The sequence below is a fragment of the Scomber japonicus genome, chromosome 18, assembly GCF_027409825.1.
Source record: "Scomber japonicus isolate fScoJap1 chromosome 18, fScoJap1.pri, whole genome shotgun sequence".
Lineage (NCBI taxonomy): Eukaryota > Metazoa > Chordata > Actinopteri > Scombriformes > Scombridae > Scomber > Scomber japonicus.
Window position 1 is genome coordinate 28,304,171 of NC_070595.1, and position 16,648 is coordinate 28,320,818.

General features: G+C 38.3%; 1 protein-coding gene across 1 annotated transcript in view; it reads right to left on the reverse strand.

The window, feature by feature from the left end:
* LOC128378611 (NACHT, LRR and PYD domains-containing protein 3-like) overlaps nucleotides 1-16,648 on the reverse strand; it is a 123,469-nt gene that overhangs the window by 42,428 nt on the left and 64,393 nt on the right. The window contains exon 13 of the mRNA XM_053338180.1: nucleotides 372-545. Coding sequence (XP_053194155.1) covers nucleotides 372-545 — 174 coding nt within the window. The remainder of the gene's footprint in view (nucleotides 1-371; nucleotides 546-16,648) is intronic.

The following is a 16,648-nucleotide window of genomic DNA, read 5'->3' on the forward strand; positions in this document are numbered from 1 at the left end:
AGGATCAATATCAATGATCAGACATTATTCATTAAAACACATTAAAGAATATAATAAAGAAATATTTCTCCTTCATCAAGTAAACTTGATCAGTTTCAGACAGATATTAGTTGAGAGGATCTTCTGTATACAGATGTGACTCTTTACCAAAGATTATGAACATTCATTTACTTTAACAACTAACAGTGAACATGTTCTACAGTTTCTTTAAGAATCAGTCATATTTTATAACTACAGACTAAACTGTTCAGTAAAATACTGAAAATATAGAAAAACATTAACTTCATGGATGTAAGTTATGTATGTTCATAAATGAGTTCAGTTGTTAAACATTAAGATCAACAATAGTAACAGACAGTCAGTGAACTTACAGCAGACTCTCCAGTCTACAGTGTGGACTCTTCAGAAGATCACACAGCTGCTCCACGTCTGAATCCTGCAGCTTGTTGAGACTCAGATTCAGATATCTCAGATGGGAGGGGTTAGATTTCAGAGTTGAGATCAGAGAAGCACAGCTGGTCTCTGACAAACTGCAGCCCCTCAATCTGAATAAAGAATAAATGATGTAGATTAAAAATCAATTTATAATCCAATCAGATGTGTTCAGGTTTTAAATGTGTAGTTCAACATTACTATGTCCTCAATGAGTCCGCCTGTGTGTGTGTGTGTGTGTGTGTGTGTGTGTGTGTGTGTGTGTGTGTGTGTGTAACAGGGTAGTTAGAGATTAAAGAAGTCTGTCAGCATTTATTTCAGTATTTATTTAGTATTTATTTTATTTAGTAGTTTTATTCTTATTTTCTTGTGAAACAGGTTCATACTTTATGTTTATCTCTGCAAGGCTCCTTTCATTAGTTGTAACTGAGCGCCCTCCTGTGGCCGGTGGTGGTAAATATAATGACAGTAAAACGTCAGCTCGTCTCTTTTCCCGCTGCTGACGATCTGAGATACTAAAAACAGCTCTGTGATTTCCTCAAATATTAAATTATGAAACTGCCTTTACTGAAGTTAAAGTGCAGGTTATTTGAGTTGTCCTGTCACGTTTTGTGACTATCAGTGAGTCGCTATTTTATTGTCATATCTGTCTTTTCTTTCTTTGAGTGAAGCTGCGCTAGCTTGCTAAGTCTGTTAGCCATGTTAGCTGCTGAGCCTCACGCAGTATGTTTGAGAAGTAATGCACAACCAGAGCAGAGTCACACAAATGACCGTTTTCACACGCACTCACGCCACGCTGCTATTTCTCACCGTCAAAAATAATACTGAACTATCTTTTTAAGATCATTAGTTTGGACCCCCCCCCCCCAACACACACACACTTCTACCATGTCTATAATCAGTACATCAGTCTATCCACTCAGCTCTGTTTTCAGAGCGCTGTGTCAGTGCTTCATTATTGAATCTGTTCCGCTTGTTTATTGAGAGAAAACCCAAATCAATGAAACTCAGCTCCATGTGTTCACTCATACCAACACACACACACACACACACACACACACACACACACAGTAGAGAGGACTGGTCTGTTTTTGGTTGACAGTCTCTTTGATGTTTGCTTCCCCAGACAACATGGATATCAAGTTTATTTTTCCAAATAAGAGTAAAGTGAGTTATTACTGGTAGTAATCAGTTAATTTCAGCTAACTACACCTGAGTCTCTTATGGACAGGAGCTGACTAATAAAAGCCTGGCTGCCTCATTTATAAACTGGCTCACAAAATTGACAATTATTCTACTTTTTGAGGAGTAATCATTGGCCTGCTGCTGAGGACTTTGGGTAAATCTCCAGTTTCACAGACTGATATTTTACAGTCAGTTGTATTTACATTCAGTATTTATGTTCAGTATCATTTGTTCTGATTATAAACATGAAAGAATAGATACTGCTCACTAAGTAATGATCACTCCTCCACCTCTCCTGACATCTAGGTGCATGAGAGTGAGTCAGAGACAGGTGCAGGATGCAGGACAGTGCAGTTTCAGACAGATATTAGTTGAGAGGATCTTCTGTATACAGATGTGACTCTTTACCAAAAATTATAAACATTCATTTACTTTAACAACTAACAGTGAACATTTTCTACAGTTTCTTTAAGAATCAGTCATCTTTTATAACTACAGACTAAACTGTTCAGTTAAATACTGAAAATATAGAAAAACATTAACTTCATGGATGTAAGTTATGTATGTTCATAAATTAGTTCAGTTGTTAAACATTAAGATCAACAATAGTAACAGACAGTCAGTGAACTGACCTCAGATCCATCAGTCTACAGTGTGGACTCTTCAGAAGATCACACAGCTGCTCCACGTCTGAATCCTGCAGCTTGTTGTTACTCAGATTCAGATCTCTCTGACGGGAGGGGTTAGATTTTAGAGCTGAGATCAGAGAAGCACAGCTGGTCTCTGATGAACTGCAGTCCTCCAATCTGAATAATTACAATAAATACATTATGGAGATTAAAATCCATTTATAATCCAATCAGATGTGTTCAGGTTTTAAATGTGATTATCTGACATGAATCCCAGTTATCTCTGATCAAAGTTTGTACCCAGTGTAAAAAATAGTAATAACTATGAATACACATGCTCTAGGGTTTGTATAGTGTGTGTATGTGTGGGTGGGTGAGTGTGGGTGTGGGTGTGTGTGTTTGTGTGTGTGCGTGTGCGTATGTGTGTGCGTATGTGTGTGTGTGTGTGCGTATGTGTGTGTGTGTTTGTGTGTGTGTGTGTTTGTGTGTGTGTGTGTGTGTGTGGGTGGGTGTGTGGGTGGGTGTGTGGGTGGGTGGTTGGGTGTGTGTGTGGGTGTGTGTGTGTGTGTACGTGCGTGCGGGTGTGTGTGTGTGTGTGTGTGTGTGTGTGTTCTGAAGGATCAATATCAATGATCAGACATTATTCATTAAAACACATTAAAGAATATAATAAAGAAATATTTCTCCTTCATCAAGTAAACTTGATCAGTTTCAGACAGATATTAGTTGAGAGGATCTTCTGTATACAGATGTGACTCTTTACCAAAAATTATAAACATTCATTTACTTTAACAACTAACAGTGAACATTTTCTACAGTTTCTTTATGAATCAGTCATCTTTTATAACCAGGGTGTGAACTACAGGGGAGTCAGGGGGAGCTCGTCTCTCCTTATTAACCCTTACATACTGTTCATATTCTGACTCATAATTAGTCTCTACAACAATTCACATTCATAAATTCCCCGTCAGTCATTAATACATGTTTGATTAATCCTTCTTATTAATCTTATGGAAAAACTCAATATTTTGTGGTCCAGGAGAACATTTCATAGAATATTATGAATACAACTTGTTTGACTGTTGATTTTTGAATTTGTTATTTGTGTTTGACATTTGCATATATAAAAATCAGCTGCACACATTTTTCTTTTCCATTTTTATATATTGTGGGTCACATTAGGAAAAGTCTGGCTGAAATAAATGTGTACATGATGTTTTTACAGCTCCCAAACATAAACATTTGACCCTGAACAGTATGTGAGGGTTAATTGATATCATATATGTGATGTCAGTACTGTTTCAGCCCACCCGCCGAAAAATGTGAGCCCCCCACGACATGACATAGTTCGCACACTGTTTCTAACTACAGACTAAACCCTACAGTACAAAAACTAAATATGGAAAAAGGAAAACTAACTTCATGGATGTAAGTTATGTATGTACATAAACTAGGTTCAGTTGTTAAACATTAAGATCAACAATAGTAACAGACAGTCAGTGAACTTACATCAGACTCTCCAGTCTAAAGTCTGGACTCTCCTTAAGATCAGACAGCAGTTTAATGTCTGAATCCTGCAGCTTGTTGTTACTCAGATCCAGCTCTCTCAGATGGGAGGGGTTGCACTTCAGAGCTGAGGCCAGTGAAGTACACTTTGTCAAACTGCAGCCACACAATCTGAATAAAGAATAAATGATGTAGATTAAAACCCATTTATAATACAATCAGATGTGTTCAGGTTTTAAATGTGTAGATCAACATCACTATGTCTGAATCTATTAAATCAGCTCTTCTTCCTGTATTTGGTAGTTTAGTAGGTGTGTGTAGTTAAAACATGTTATTGGTGGCAGTAATCATTCCTCCTGTCCATACTGACTGTGAAGTGGTCTCTTCCTAACACAGCTACACTGTAGGAAATGACTTCATTCAGCTGGAGCTAATATGAGGCTTTGACAGTCTGGTAGACTCACACTTGAATTGTCTGACTCAAATATTTAGAACAAAATTCCCTCTTTGGGTTTGGATCCCTCCACTGCAGCTCAGCAAGGAAACACTGAAGAAACACAAACATACTTACTTGATATGTGGAACTCAGACTGCTGAAGCCTCATATTAGTTTAACCCTTGTGCCTCACTAAGGACATTTTTGGCTTTTCATTTTTTATTTTCTTGATCATTTGGGCTGTGTTCATGCTTATGGCATCAAATTCTTCAACCAATCACTTATAATAGGTCTATAATACACTGTATAAACCAAATTGTTCCTCTGGGAGCCTTAGGGACAAAAATGTTCCCATAGAAACTAGGGATGCACCGATCCGACTGTTTCAGTCCTGATACCGATAGCTGGTCTTTACGTATCGGCCGATACCTGATCCGATCCTATACCATTGTTGAATCAATAAACTGTATAACTCGCCATGTGGAAAATGAATGAATCAAATCAATCAATGTTGTTGCTAATCATTGACTGTGATAATCCCTCCAAAATAATTCACTTCATTTAGTATTTAGAAAATAATTCATTTTTTGTTTGTTATTTTTCATTTTTAAAAACTGGTGTTATATGTAAACAAACTGGCATTTAAAGTGTTAAAATCCTGAAAATTAACATTTGATATTTATTATCAGGACTGATGTTGGTTAAAAAAAGAATCCATTTGAATTAGGAAATAATATTAATTTATAATGGCACGCAGGTGGTCGAGTGGTTAAGAGTGCATGCCATGTACACAGCGGACCCCGATTCGAGTCCCGGGCGGCGGACCTTTCTGCATGTCACACCCCCATCTCTCTCCCGTAATTTCCTGTCTTTACTTTCAAATAATTAATTGAAAGGAGAAAAATAATATGAATTTTTTATGGCATATGTTTATGCTGACATTGTTGTCCCTAAGCAACTCTGAGGAACACTTTTTAAGTGAGGCACAAGGGTTAAACTGTGGAAGTCATTTTAACACAGAACAAGACTGTGGATTTTAAATTCCTGAAACATTTTAAAACTACAGATTTGAGCTAAAAGCAAATCCTGAAATTCTATGAACCAAACATCTGAAACTTCAGTGAAGGATTTTAATTGAATCTATAGAAACAAATCTAGAAAATCTACAGTCAGTGAACTGACCTCAGAGTCTCCAGTTTACAGTTTGGACTCTCCAGTCCAGCACACAGAAACTTCATCAAAGACTCATTCAGCACGTTGTAGCTCAGGTCCAGATCTCTCAGATGGGAGGGGTTGGCCTTCAGAGCTGAGGCCAAAACTTCACAGTGAGTGTTTGAGAGATAACAGCGAGGAAGTCTGTAATGACACATTTATTACAACATATGTTAACATGAAAGAGGACACACTTATATTTACTTCATGCATTTGATGACGAAACAGTTTGAAGTTGAATAAATTCCTTTAATTAAAAGCAACAGCTGAGAGATAAACAGGAAACAAGAAGAGAGAGACAGAGAATAACATGCAGCCAAGGTCCACTGCTGGAAATGAACCACTGGCATTGTAGTTATGAGATATGTCGCTTAACCAAAATAATAACTTTAGTGCATTCACTGATAACTGTAAAATACTGATATATGTTGTGATAAAATGCGGCTGTAATAAAACCTCAACCACAACCTCTGAAGTCCTTAACTTGTTTTACCAGGTTTCAATGATGCCTCCAACACTCAAAGGAAGAAAAGTAGAAGAAAAAACTATAAAATCCAATAATTACTAGAAATAAATAGAAGACCTGTGTTCATTAACTTAACAGCTATAAATACAACCAACTGAAAAAAAAAAAATTCACTCACAACAATTGAAACAGCTCAAGAACATCTGTGACTAAATATAACTGATGTTATTACAGCTATAAACAAGTAGAGCACTATTTTAATAATAATACACATTTTTACAATTCTGTGTTATTTATAAAGCAACAAATCACAACAAACTTTACCTCAATTCACTTTTCACACAGAGCAGGCCTCGATTGTACTCTTTTAATTAATTTAGAGAAAACCAACATTCTCAATATATGACCTAACGTATATATTTATATTTGAAGAACTAAACTACTAATCTACACTGATTTATAATGTTAATCACATCTGGACTTACCGAGCCTTTCTGCAGTTCCTCACAGCTGGGATCAGTCTCTGTCGTCCCTGCCATGATGTGTTGTACTTCTCCAGGTCCAACTCCTCCAGAACCTCCTCTGACATCTGCAGCATGTAGGCCAGAGCTGAGCAGTGGATCACAGAGAGTTCCTTCTCTGATCTGTTCTCTGACTTTAGGAACTCTTGGATCTCCTGATGTACTGAGCCGTCGTTCATCTCCATCAGACAGTGGAAGATGTTGATGCTTCTGTCAGGAGAGATATCCATGTCCATCTCCTTCAGGTTGGTGATGACTCTCTGGATGGTTTCTGGACTGTTCTCTGTCTGACCCAGCAGGTCTCCTAAGACACTCTGGTTGGACTCCAGAGAGAGGCCATGAAGGAAGCGAACAAACAGGTCCAGGTGGCCATTTTTATTTTGGAGAGATTTCTCCATCACTCCCTTCAGGAAGTGATCCAGAGATGAGTCACTGTAGTCTTCTCCCAGGAAGTCCTTCAGTACCTCTGTGTTCCTGCTGGTGTAACAGTGGTACATGTAGACTGCAGCCAGAAACTCCTGAACGCTCAGATGAACAAAGCTGTAGACTGTTTTCTTCTGGAGTTTCTCTCTTTTGAAGATCTGTGTACAAAATCCTGATAACACTGCAGCCTCTGTGACATCAAGACCACACTGCTCCAGGTCTTCTTTGTAGAACAGGATGTTTCCTTCCTGCAGCTGTTCAAACGCCAGCCTCCCCAGCTTCAGAAGAACTTTGCTGTCAGCCTCTGTCAGCTCCTCTGGACTCGTCTCATGTCCCCCATCATACTTGTTCTTCTTCCTCTTTGTCTGAACCAGCAGGAAGTGTGAGTACAGGTCAGTCAGGGTCTTGGGCAGCTCTCCTCTCTGGTCTGTAGTCAACATGTGGTCCAGAACTGTAGCAGTGATCCAGCAGAAGACTGGGATGCGACACATGATGTGGAGGCTCCTGGATGTCTTGATGTGTGAGATGATTTTGCTGGACTGCTCTTCATCACTGAATCTCTTCCTGAAGTACTCCTCCTTCTGGGCGTCAGCAAAGCCTCGTACTTCTGTTACCCTGTCAACACATGAACGAGGGATCTGATTGGCTGCTGCAGGTCGGGACGTTATCCAGATGAGAGCCGAGGGAAGCAGGTTCCCCTTGATGAGGTTTGTCAACAGCACGCTGACTGATGTCTTCTGTGTGACATCAGTCACGACTTCCTTGGTGTTGAAATCCAGTGAAAGTCTGCTTTCATCCAGGCCGTCAAAGATGAACAGAACTTTACAGGCAGCGAGCTTCTCTGCTGTGAGCTTCTGTAATGTTGGATTGAAAACATGGATCAGCATGAGCAGACTGTACTGCTCATCTTTGATCGAGTTCAGCTCTCTGAACGGAAACAGAACCAGCAGACTGATATCTTGGTTTTCGGAGCCCACTGCCCAGTCCAGAGTGAACTTCTGCACTGTGAAGGTTTTTCCAACGCCAGCAACACCGTTAGTCAGAACGCTTCTGATCTTTTTCTGTTTGCATCTGATGTATTTCTGTTGGTCAGGTAAGACTTTAAAGATGTCGTGACACTTGATTGGGGTGTCATGGAGGGTCTCCATCTTGGAAGCTGTTTCAAGCTGCCACACCTCATGTTGGGTATTAACGTCTTCACTCAGTCCCTCTGTGATGTGGACCTCAGTGAAGATATCGTTGATAGGGATTTCACTTCCTGCTTCATTGGTTCCTTGAGTCACACATTCACATGTCTTGCTCAGACTGATCTGATGTTCATCTAAAACCTCCTGCTGACCACTTTCTGCTGAAAGAGAAGAAAAAAGGTAGAATTAAAAAGAAATGTGTCTGACTGTTAATGTTCAGCAGCATAGAGGAGGTAGATTCCTGTCCTGTTTTCAGAGATGATGACATCAGCAGACAGATCTTCAGTCTTACTTTGTACAGTGCTGGTCTGACTGTCCGTCTGCAGTCCAGGTGTGGTTCTGGATCTTTCTGCACACTGGGGACAGGAGGAGTCTCCTGATGAAGCAGACTGGTCCCAGTATGAGGTGATGCACTGTCTGCAGGACCAGTGTCCACAGCTGGTAGAGACTGGATCCTTCAGGACGTCCTGACACAAAGAACAGCAGGACAGCTGCTCCTCCACAGAAACAGCCCTCCTCTTCCTCTCTCTGTGGACATGAACACATTCTTTATGACACATGACATTAGTGGAGGCCAACTGACAGCTCACAAGCTGCATGCAGCTCTTTCCCAACATAAAGAGTCCAGACTGTCAGTATTTACACTGTTTTCTTGTTCTTCAGGCTATTATATACATAAATTACAAGAGTTCAAAAGGCAAAGAAGAAGAAGCTGCAAACTAGGATGTTTCTATAAATTTAAAGTACCTCCTCCTGTATTTAATGTATTTGAACAGGAACACGTTAAGACACAGTCTGTACTACATGAAACCAAACACTCAGTTCTCTTCCATTGTACCTGCTGCTGCTGTCCTTTAGTAAATAAGGACAGACACAGTTTGACTTGTTAGTAAATCTTTAGTAAATATCACCCTGGGTTACCTGCTGCTACTTTACATTTATTGACTGGAAAATCAAACAGCAATAGCAGCCCTGTCTCTGTCTCTGGTTAACATGAAGATCTGTTGTAGATTACAGCTGAATGGAAGCTACTGAATCATCTTCAGGTCAGTTTACAGTAGAAACAGTCTCTTACTTTGTGTCTGAGGGTCCAGGTTCATTACTGAAGTCTGGAGGATGATCATTGGACCAGTCACTCTTCACAGACACACAGCTGGATATTACAGACTCTGCTCTCTGTCTGTGGAAACAACAATAGTTTTACATATTTCATTATTTCTTGTAAAGAGCAGATATAACATGAAACATATGACACATTCATGATTTAATAGTCACAACAAATCTCCATCTGCATGTTCTAAATCATTTATCTCCAACTGCAAACTGGATATATTAAAGCTACAAACGAAGAAATAAGTCAGTCAAACCCCAAACAACAAAGAAAATGAAGGTGACTGAATTGAGAAAACAGAATTAAAAAAAGACTACTCCTATAATGTAGGTTATTAAATGACATTAAAAAACCGAATCATCTTCAGGTCAGTTTACAGTAGAAACAGTCTCTTACTTTGTGTCTGAGGGTCCAGGTTCATTACTGAAGTATGGAGGTTGATCATTGGACCAGTCACTCTTCATAGACACACAGCTGGATATTACAGACTCTGCTCTCTGTTTGTGGTTCTGACGTCTGGAAACAACAGATATTATACATGCATCATTACTTCTTGTAAAGAGCAGATATAATATGTTGTATATGTATATGTATAATATGATGTAATATGTCATATTAACACTATTTAGTTCATCACAACAGCTGATTTTGTTTATATTTCAGTTATTTGTATTTGTATACAGCTGAAAACAGATGTGAGAGTAAAGAGATTTGAACTTCATGTATAAACTGAATGAATCTCCTGTAAACTCACAGTGTGTTTGTAGAGTGTGATGTATGCATGTAGTCTGACTGCATCATTTACACACATGTTCATGAGCTGCACGGCTTTGATAAACACATCAGCTGACACTTTATACTTAGATGACTGAAACTGCTGCAGAAGATCTTCAGACTCTCACTAATAACTGATGGAGATGGTTGTAGGAGAGTGTGTGTTGTCAGTCAGTGATGTTTGTAGTTTACAGTAGAAACAGTCTCTTACTTTGTGTCTGAGGGTCCAGGTTCATTACTGAAGTGTGGAGGATGATCATTGGACCGGTCACTCTTCATAGACACACAGCTGGATACTCCGTCATCCTCTTCATCCTCTTTCTTCATCTTCTGGAGTCTGAGAGGTAAACCAGTAACACTGCACACACACACACACACACACACACACAGTATAATAAACTCAGTCCTGACTCTCAACTTAGTAGTTTCTTATTAGTTGACATGACTTTAACTACAACCATGTGTGTTTTCTAGTCATCACAAAGATAAACTTTGACTCTGGTTTAAATCCAACAAACAGCTTCAGATAAACATGTGTGAGCTTCTTAACTGTGACTTCTCTCTATTTAGAGCTCAGCAGTGAGTCACGTTACATCACTGTGAGGACGCAGAAACCAGGAAAAGAACAACAGGAAACTACTTTTGAAGACGTCAAACTGTGTGATTTTATATTTTTCTGACACAGTTTAATCAACTAAACAATTCAACTTAAAAATAATCATCAGATTGATCAATAATGACAGTAATCATTATTTACAGTCCTGATATTAACACTCACCTGCCTCAGAGTTGTTTTCCTCCTCCTGCTCTGCTGAATGTGAAATGGCGTCTGACAAAACACTTTCAACTTTAACTTCCTCTCTTTTTTACTGGAAGTCACGTGTGTGTGTGTGTGTGTGTGTGTGTGTGTGTGTGTGTGTGTGTGTGTGTGTGTGTGTGTGTTATGTAGCCTACAGCTGCACACTAGATGTATCTGCGTACCTCTACATGTTTGAGTAGACAAAGTCTGACACGTGTGCTGTGAAAATGCCAAATATAGAGAAATATTTCTATATAACACTTCAGGGCCTGACATTCATTTTTTAAAATAAGGGGGAATTCCCCCTTAAATGCTTCATATAGGGGGGATTTTACTTTGTTGGGGGGGGACTATAGTTTGCACCTTGTCCTATTCTTGCTGCAGATTGTATTTTGGCACTTTCCTTCAATTTAAGGAACTATATTATATAGTAATTAGTTATTTAGTAGTTTTATTCTCTGAACTACAGTCACCTGCAACTTCATTAGGAACACATGTGCAATATAATTCAATCCAATAAACAGCTCTGATATAAATGCTGCTTCTTTTTTTTAAAGTTTATATATTTTCAGTTTTTGTTGACATTGTCAAAAAAGTGATAATTCTACTTTGTTTATTACTGAGGTTATACTAAGTGGTGGTGGTGTACCTCCTCATGTATGTTAATGGAGTGGACAAAATATTAGGAACACCTTTCAATATAATTCACCTTAATACACCACAATCTCTCAATTATGAACATAAAGCTGAATTTTCAGCTTCTTGTCAAAAAATGTATAAACTTCATAAATGTAGAATAGCAGAGCTGCTGTATTGGATTAAATTAGATTGGAAGCCAGTGAGTCTATTTTATGTAGTTAACTTATTCTCTGAACTATATTTTATAGTAATTACAAGTTATCTAGTATTATACAGTTAAGTAGTTATATTCAGCTTCAGTAGCGTCATGTTCTTGTTGAATGTCTCTCTCTCTCTCTCTCTCTCTCTCTTCAGGTATGTTGAATGAGAAACAGCTGAGTGACTTAAAATTGACGTTTTGTAACATCAGCTGATAAAACGCGCAGCACCGCAGCATAGTGTATAGTAACGTCACAGTTACCTGTCTGAGGATTAACGTTGTTAATGGTGACGTCACATGGAGCTGTTTGCATTAGTGTTTCAGGCTCCGGTGTTTCTTTCTGAGCAGGTTCTGCCTCAGATGATGTAGATTTATGTTTTAACCAGCGGTATGTGTATAAGGCTATTATATACATAAATTACAAGAGTTCAAAAGGCAAATAAGAAGAAACTGCAAACTAGGATGTTTCTATAAATTTAAAGTACCTCCTCCTGTATTTAGTGTCTTTGAACAGGAACACGTTAAGACAAAGTCTGTACTACATGAGACCAAACACTCAGTTCTCTTCCATTGTACCTGCTGCTGCTGTCCTTTAGTAAATAAGGACAGACACAGTTTGACTTGTTAGTAAATCTTTAGTAAATATCACCCTGGGTTACCTGCTGCTACTTTACATTTATTGACTGGAAAATCAAACAGCAATAGCAGCCCTGTCTCTGTCTCTGGTTAACATGAAGATCTGTTGTAGATTACAGCTGAATGGAAGCTACTTCATTATTTCTTTCCTTCATATCTACACTACAACCTTCATGAAACCATCTCACTGAATCATCTTCAGGTCAGTTTACAGTAGAAACAGTCTCTTACTTTGTGTCTGAGGGTCCAGGTTCATTACTGAAGTCTGGAGGATGATCATTGGACCAGTCACTCTTCATAGACAGACAGCTGGATATTACAGACTCTGCTCTCTGTTTGTGGTTCTGACGTCTGGAAACAACAGATATTATACATACATCATTACTTCTTGTAAAGAGCAGATATAATATGTTGTATATGTATATGTATAATATGATGTAATATGTCATATTAACACTATTTAGTTCATCACAACAGCTGATTTTGTTTATATTTCAGTTGTTTGTATTTGTATACAGCTGAAAACAGATGTGAGAGTAAAGAGATTTGAACTTCATGTATAAACTGAATGAATCTCCTGTAAACTCACAGTGTGTTTGTAGAGTGTGATGTATGCATGTAGTCTGACTGCATCATTTACACACATGTTCATGAGCTGCACGGCTTTGATAAACACATCAGCTGACACTTTATACTTAGATGACTGAAACTTCTGCAGAAGATCTTCAGACTCTCACTAATAACTGATGGAGATGGTTGTAGTAGAGTGTGTGTTGTTAGTCAGTGATGTTTGTAGTTTACAGTAGAAACAGTCTCTTACTTTGTGTCTGAGGGTCCAGGTTCATTACTGAAGTGTGGAGGATGACCATTGGACCAGTCACTCTTCATAGACACACAGCTGGATACTCTGTCCTCCTCTTCCTCCTCTTTCTTCATCTTCTGGAGTCTGAGAGGTAAACCAGTAACACTGCACACACACACACACACACACACACACACACACACACACACACACACACACACACACACACACACACACACATACACACAGTATAATAAACTCAGCCCTGACTCTCAACTTAGTAGCTTCTTATTAGTTTACATGACTTTAACTACAACCATGTGTGTTTTCTAGTCATCACAAAGATAAACTTTGACTCTGGTTTAAATCCAACAAACAGCTTCAGATAAACATGTGTGAGCTTCTTAACTGTGACTTCTCTCTATTTAGAGCTCAGCAGTGAGTCACGTTACATCACTGTGAGGACGCAGAAACCAGGAAAAGAACAACAGGAAACTACTTTTGAAGACGTCAAACTGTGTGATTTTATATTTTTCTGACACAGTTTAATCAACTAAACAATTCAACTTAAAAATAATCATCAGATTGATCAATAATGACAGTAATCATTATTTACAGTCCTGATATTAACACTCACCTGCCTCAGAGTTGTTTTCCTCCTCCTGCTCTGCTGAATGTGAAATGGCGTCTGACAAAACACTTTCAACTTTAACTTCCTCTCTTTTTTACTGGAAGTCACGTGTGTGTGTGTGTGTGTGTGTGTGTGTGTGTGTGTGTGTGTGTTATGTAGCCTACAGCTGCACACTAGATGTATCTGCGTACCTCTACATGTTTGAGTAGACAAAGTCTGACATGTGTTGATGTGAAAATGCCAAATATAAAGAAATATTTCTATATAACACTTCAGGGCATGAAATTCATTTTTTAAAATAAGGGGGAATTCCCCCCTTAAATGCTTCATATAGGGGGGATTTTACTTTGTTGGGGGGGGACTTATAGTTTGCACCTTGTCCTATTCTTGCTGCAGATTGTATTTTGGCACTTTCCTTCAATTTAAGGAACTATATTATATAGTAATTAGTTATTTAGTAGTTTTATTCTCTGAACTACAGTCACCTGCAACTTCATTAGGAACACATGTGCAATATAATTCAATCCAATAAACAGCTCCGATATAAATTCTGCTTCTTTTTTTTAAAGTTTATATATTTTCAGTTTTTGTTGACATTGTCAAAAAAGTGATAATTCTACTTTGTTTATTACTGAGGTTATACTAAGTGGTGGTGGTGTACCTCCTCATGTATGTTAATGGAGTGGACAAAATATTAGGAACACCTTTCAATATAATTCACCTTAATACACCACAATCTCTCAATTATGAACATAAAGCTGAATTTTCAGCTTCTTGTCAAAAAATGTATAAACTTCATAAATGTAGAATTTATAGCAGAGCTGCTGTATTGGATTAAATTAGATTGGAAGCCAGTGAGTGTATTTTATATAGTTAACTTATTCTCTGAACTATATTTTATAGTAATTACAAGTTATCTAGTATTATACAGTTAAGTAGTGATATTCAGCTTCAGTAGCGTCATGTTCTTGTTGAATGTCTCTCTCTCTCTCTCTCTCTCTTCAGGTCTGCTGAATGAGAAACATCTGAGTGACTTAAAATTGACTTTTTGTAACATCAGCTGATAAAACGCGCAGCACCGCAGCATAGTGTATAGTAACGTCACAGTTACCTGTCTGAGGATTAACGTTGTTAATGTTGACATCACATGGAGCTGTTTGCATTAGTTTTTCGGGCTCCGCTGTTTTTTTCTGAGCAGGTTCTGCCTCAGATGATGTAGATTTATGTTTTAACCAGCGGTATGTGTATAAGGCTATTATATACATAAATTACAAGAGTTCAAAAGGCAAAGAAGAAGAAGCTGTAAACTAGGATGTTTCTATAAATTTAAAGTACCTCCTCCTGTATTTAGTGTCTTTGAACAGGAACACGTTAAGACACAGTCTGTACTACATGAAACCAAACACTCAGTTCTCTTCCATTGTACCTGCTGCTGCTGTCCTTTAGTAAATAAGGACAGACACAGTTTGACTTGTTAGTAAATCTTTAGTAAATATCACCCTGGGTTACCTGCTGCTACTTTACATTTATTGACTGGAAAATCAAACAGCAATAGCAGCCCTGTCTCTGTCTCTGGTTAACATGAAGATCTGTTGTAGATTACAGCTGAATGGAAGCTACTTCATTATTTCTTTCCTTCATATCTACACTACAACCTTCATGAAACCATCTCACTGAATCATCTTCAGGTCAGTTTACAGTAGAAACAGTCTCTTACTTTGTGTCTGAGGGTCCAGGTTCATTACTGAAGTATGGAGGTTGATCATTGGACCAGTCACTCTTCATAGACAGACAGCTGGATATTACAGACTCTGCTCTCTGTCTGTGGTTCTGACGTCTGGAAACAACAGATATTATACATACATCATTACTTCTTGTAAAGAGCAGATATAATATGTTGTATATATATATGTATAATATGATGTAATATGTCATATTAACACTATTTAGTTCATCACAACAGCTGATTTTGTTTATATTTCAGTTATTTGTATTTGTATACAGCTGAAAACAGATGTGAGAGTAAAGAGATTTGAACTTCATGTATAAACTGAATGAATCTCCTGTAAACTCACAGTGTGTTTGTAGAGTGTGATGTATGCATGTAGTCTGACTGCATCATTTACACACATGTTCATGAGCTGCACCGCTTTGATAAACACATCAGCTGACACTTTATACTTAGATGACTGAAACTGCTGCAGAAGATCTTCAGACTCTCACTAATAACTGATGGAGATGGTTGTAGTAGAGTGTGTGTTGTTAGTCAGTGATGTTTGTAGTTTACAGTAGAAACAGTCTCTTACTTTGTGTCTGAGGGTCCAGGTTCATTACTGAAGTGTGGAGGATGACCATTGGACCAGTCACTCTTCATAGACACACAGCTGGATACTCCGTCATCCTCTTCATCCTCTTTCTTCATCTTCTGGAGTCTGAGAGGTAAACCAGTAACACTGCACACACACACACACACACACACACACACACACACACACACACACACACACACACACACACACACACACACACACACATACACACAGTATAATAAACTCAGCCCTGACTCTCAACTTAGTAGCTTCTTATTAGTTTACATGACTTTAACTACAACCATGTGTGTTTTCTAGTCATCACAAAGATAAACTTTGACTCTGGTTTAAATCCAACAAACAGCTTCAGATAAACATGTGTGAGCTTCTTAACTGTGACTTCTCTCTATTTAGAGCTCAGCAGTGAGTCACGTTACATCACTGTGAGGACGCAGAAACCAGGAAAAGAACAACAGGAAACTACTTTTGAAGACGTCAAACTGTGTGATTTTATATTTTTCTGACACAGTTTAATCAACTAAACAATTCAACTTAAAAATAATCATCAGATTGATCAATAATGACAGTAATCATTATTTACAGTCCTGATATTAACACTCACCTGCCTCAGAGTTGTTTTCCTCCTCCTGTTCTGCTGAATGTGAAATGGCGTCTGACAAAACGCTTTCAACTTTAACTTCCTCTCTTTTTTACTGGAAGTCACGTGTGTGTGTGTGTGTGTGTGTGTGTG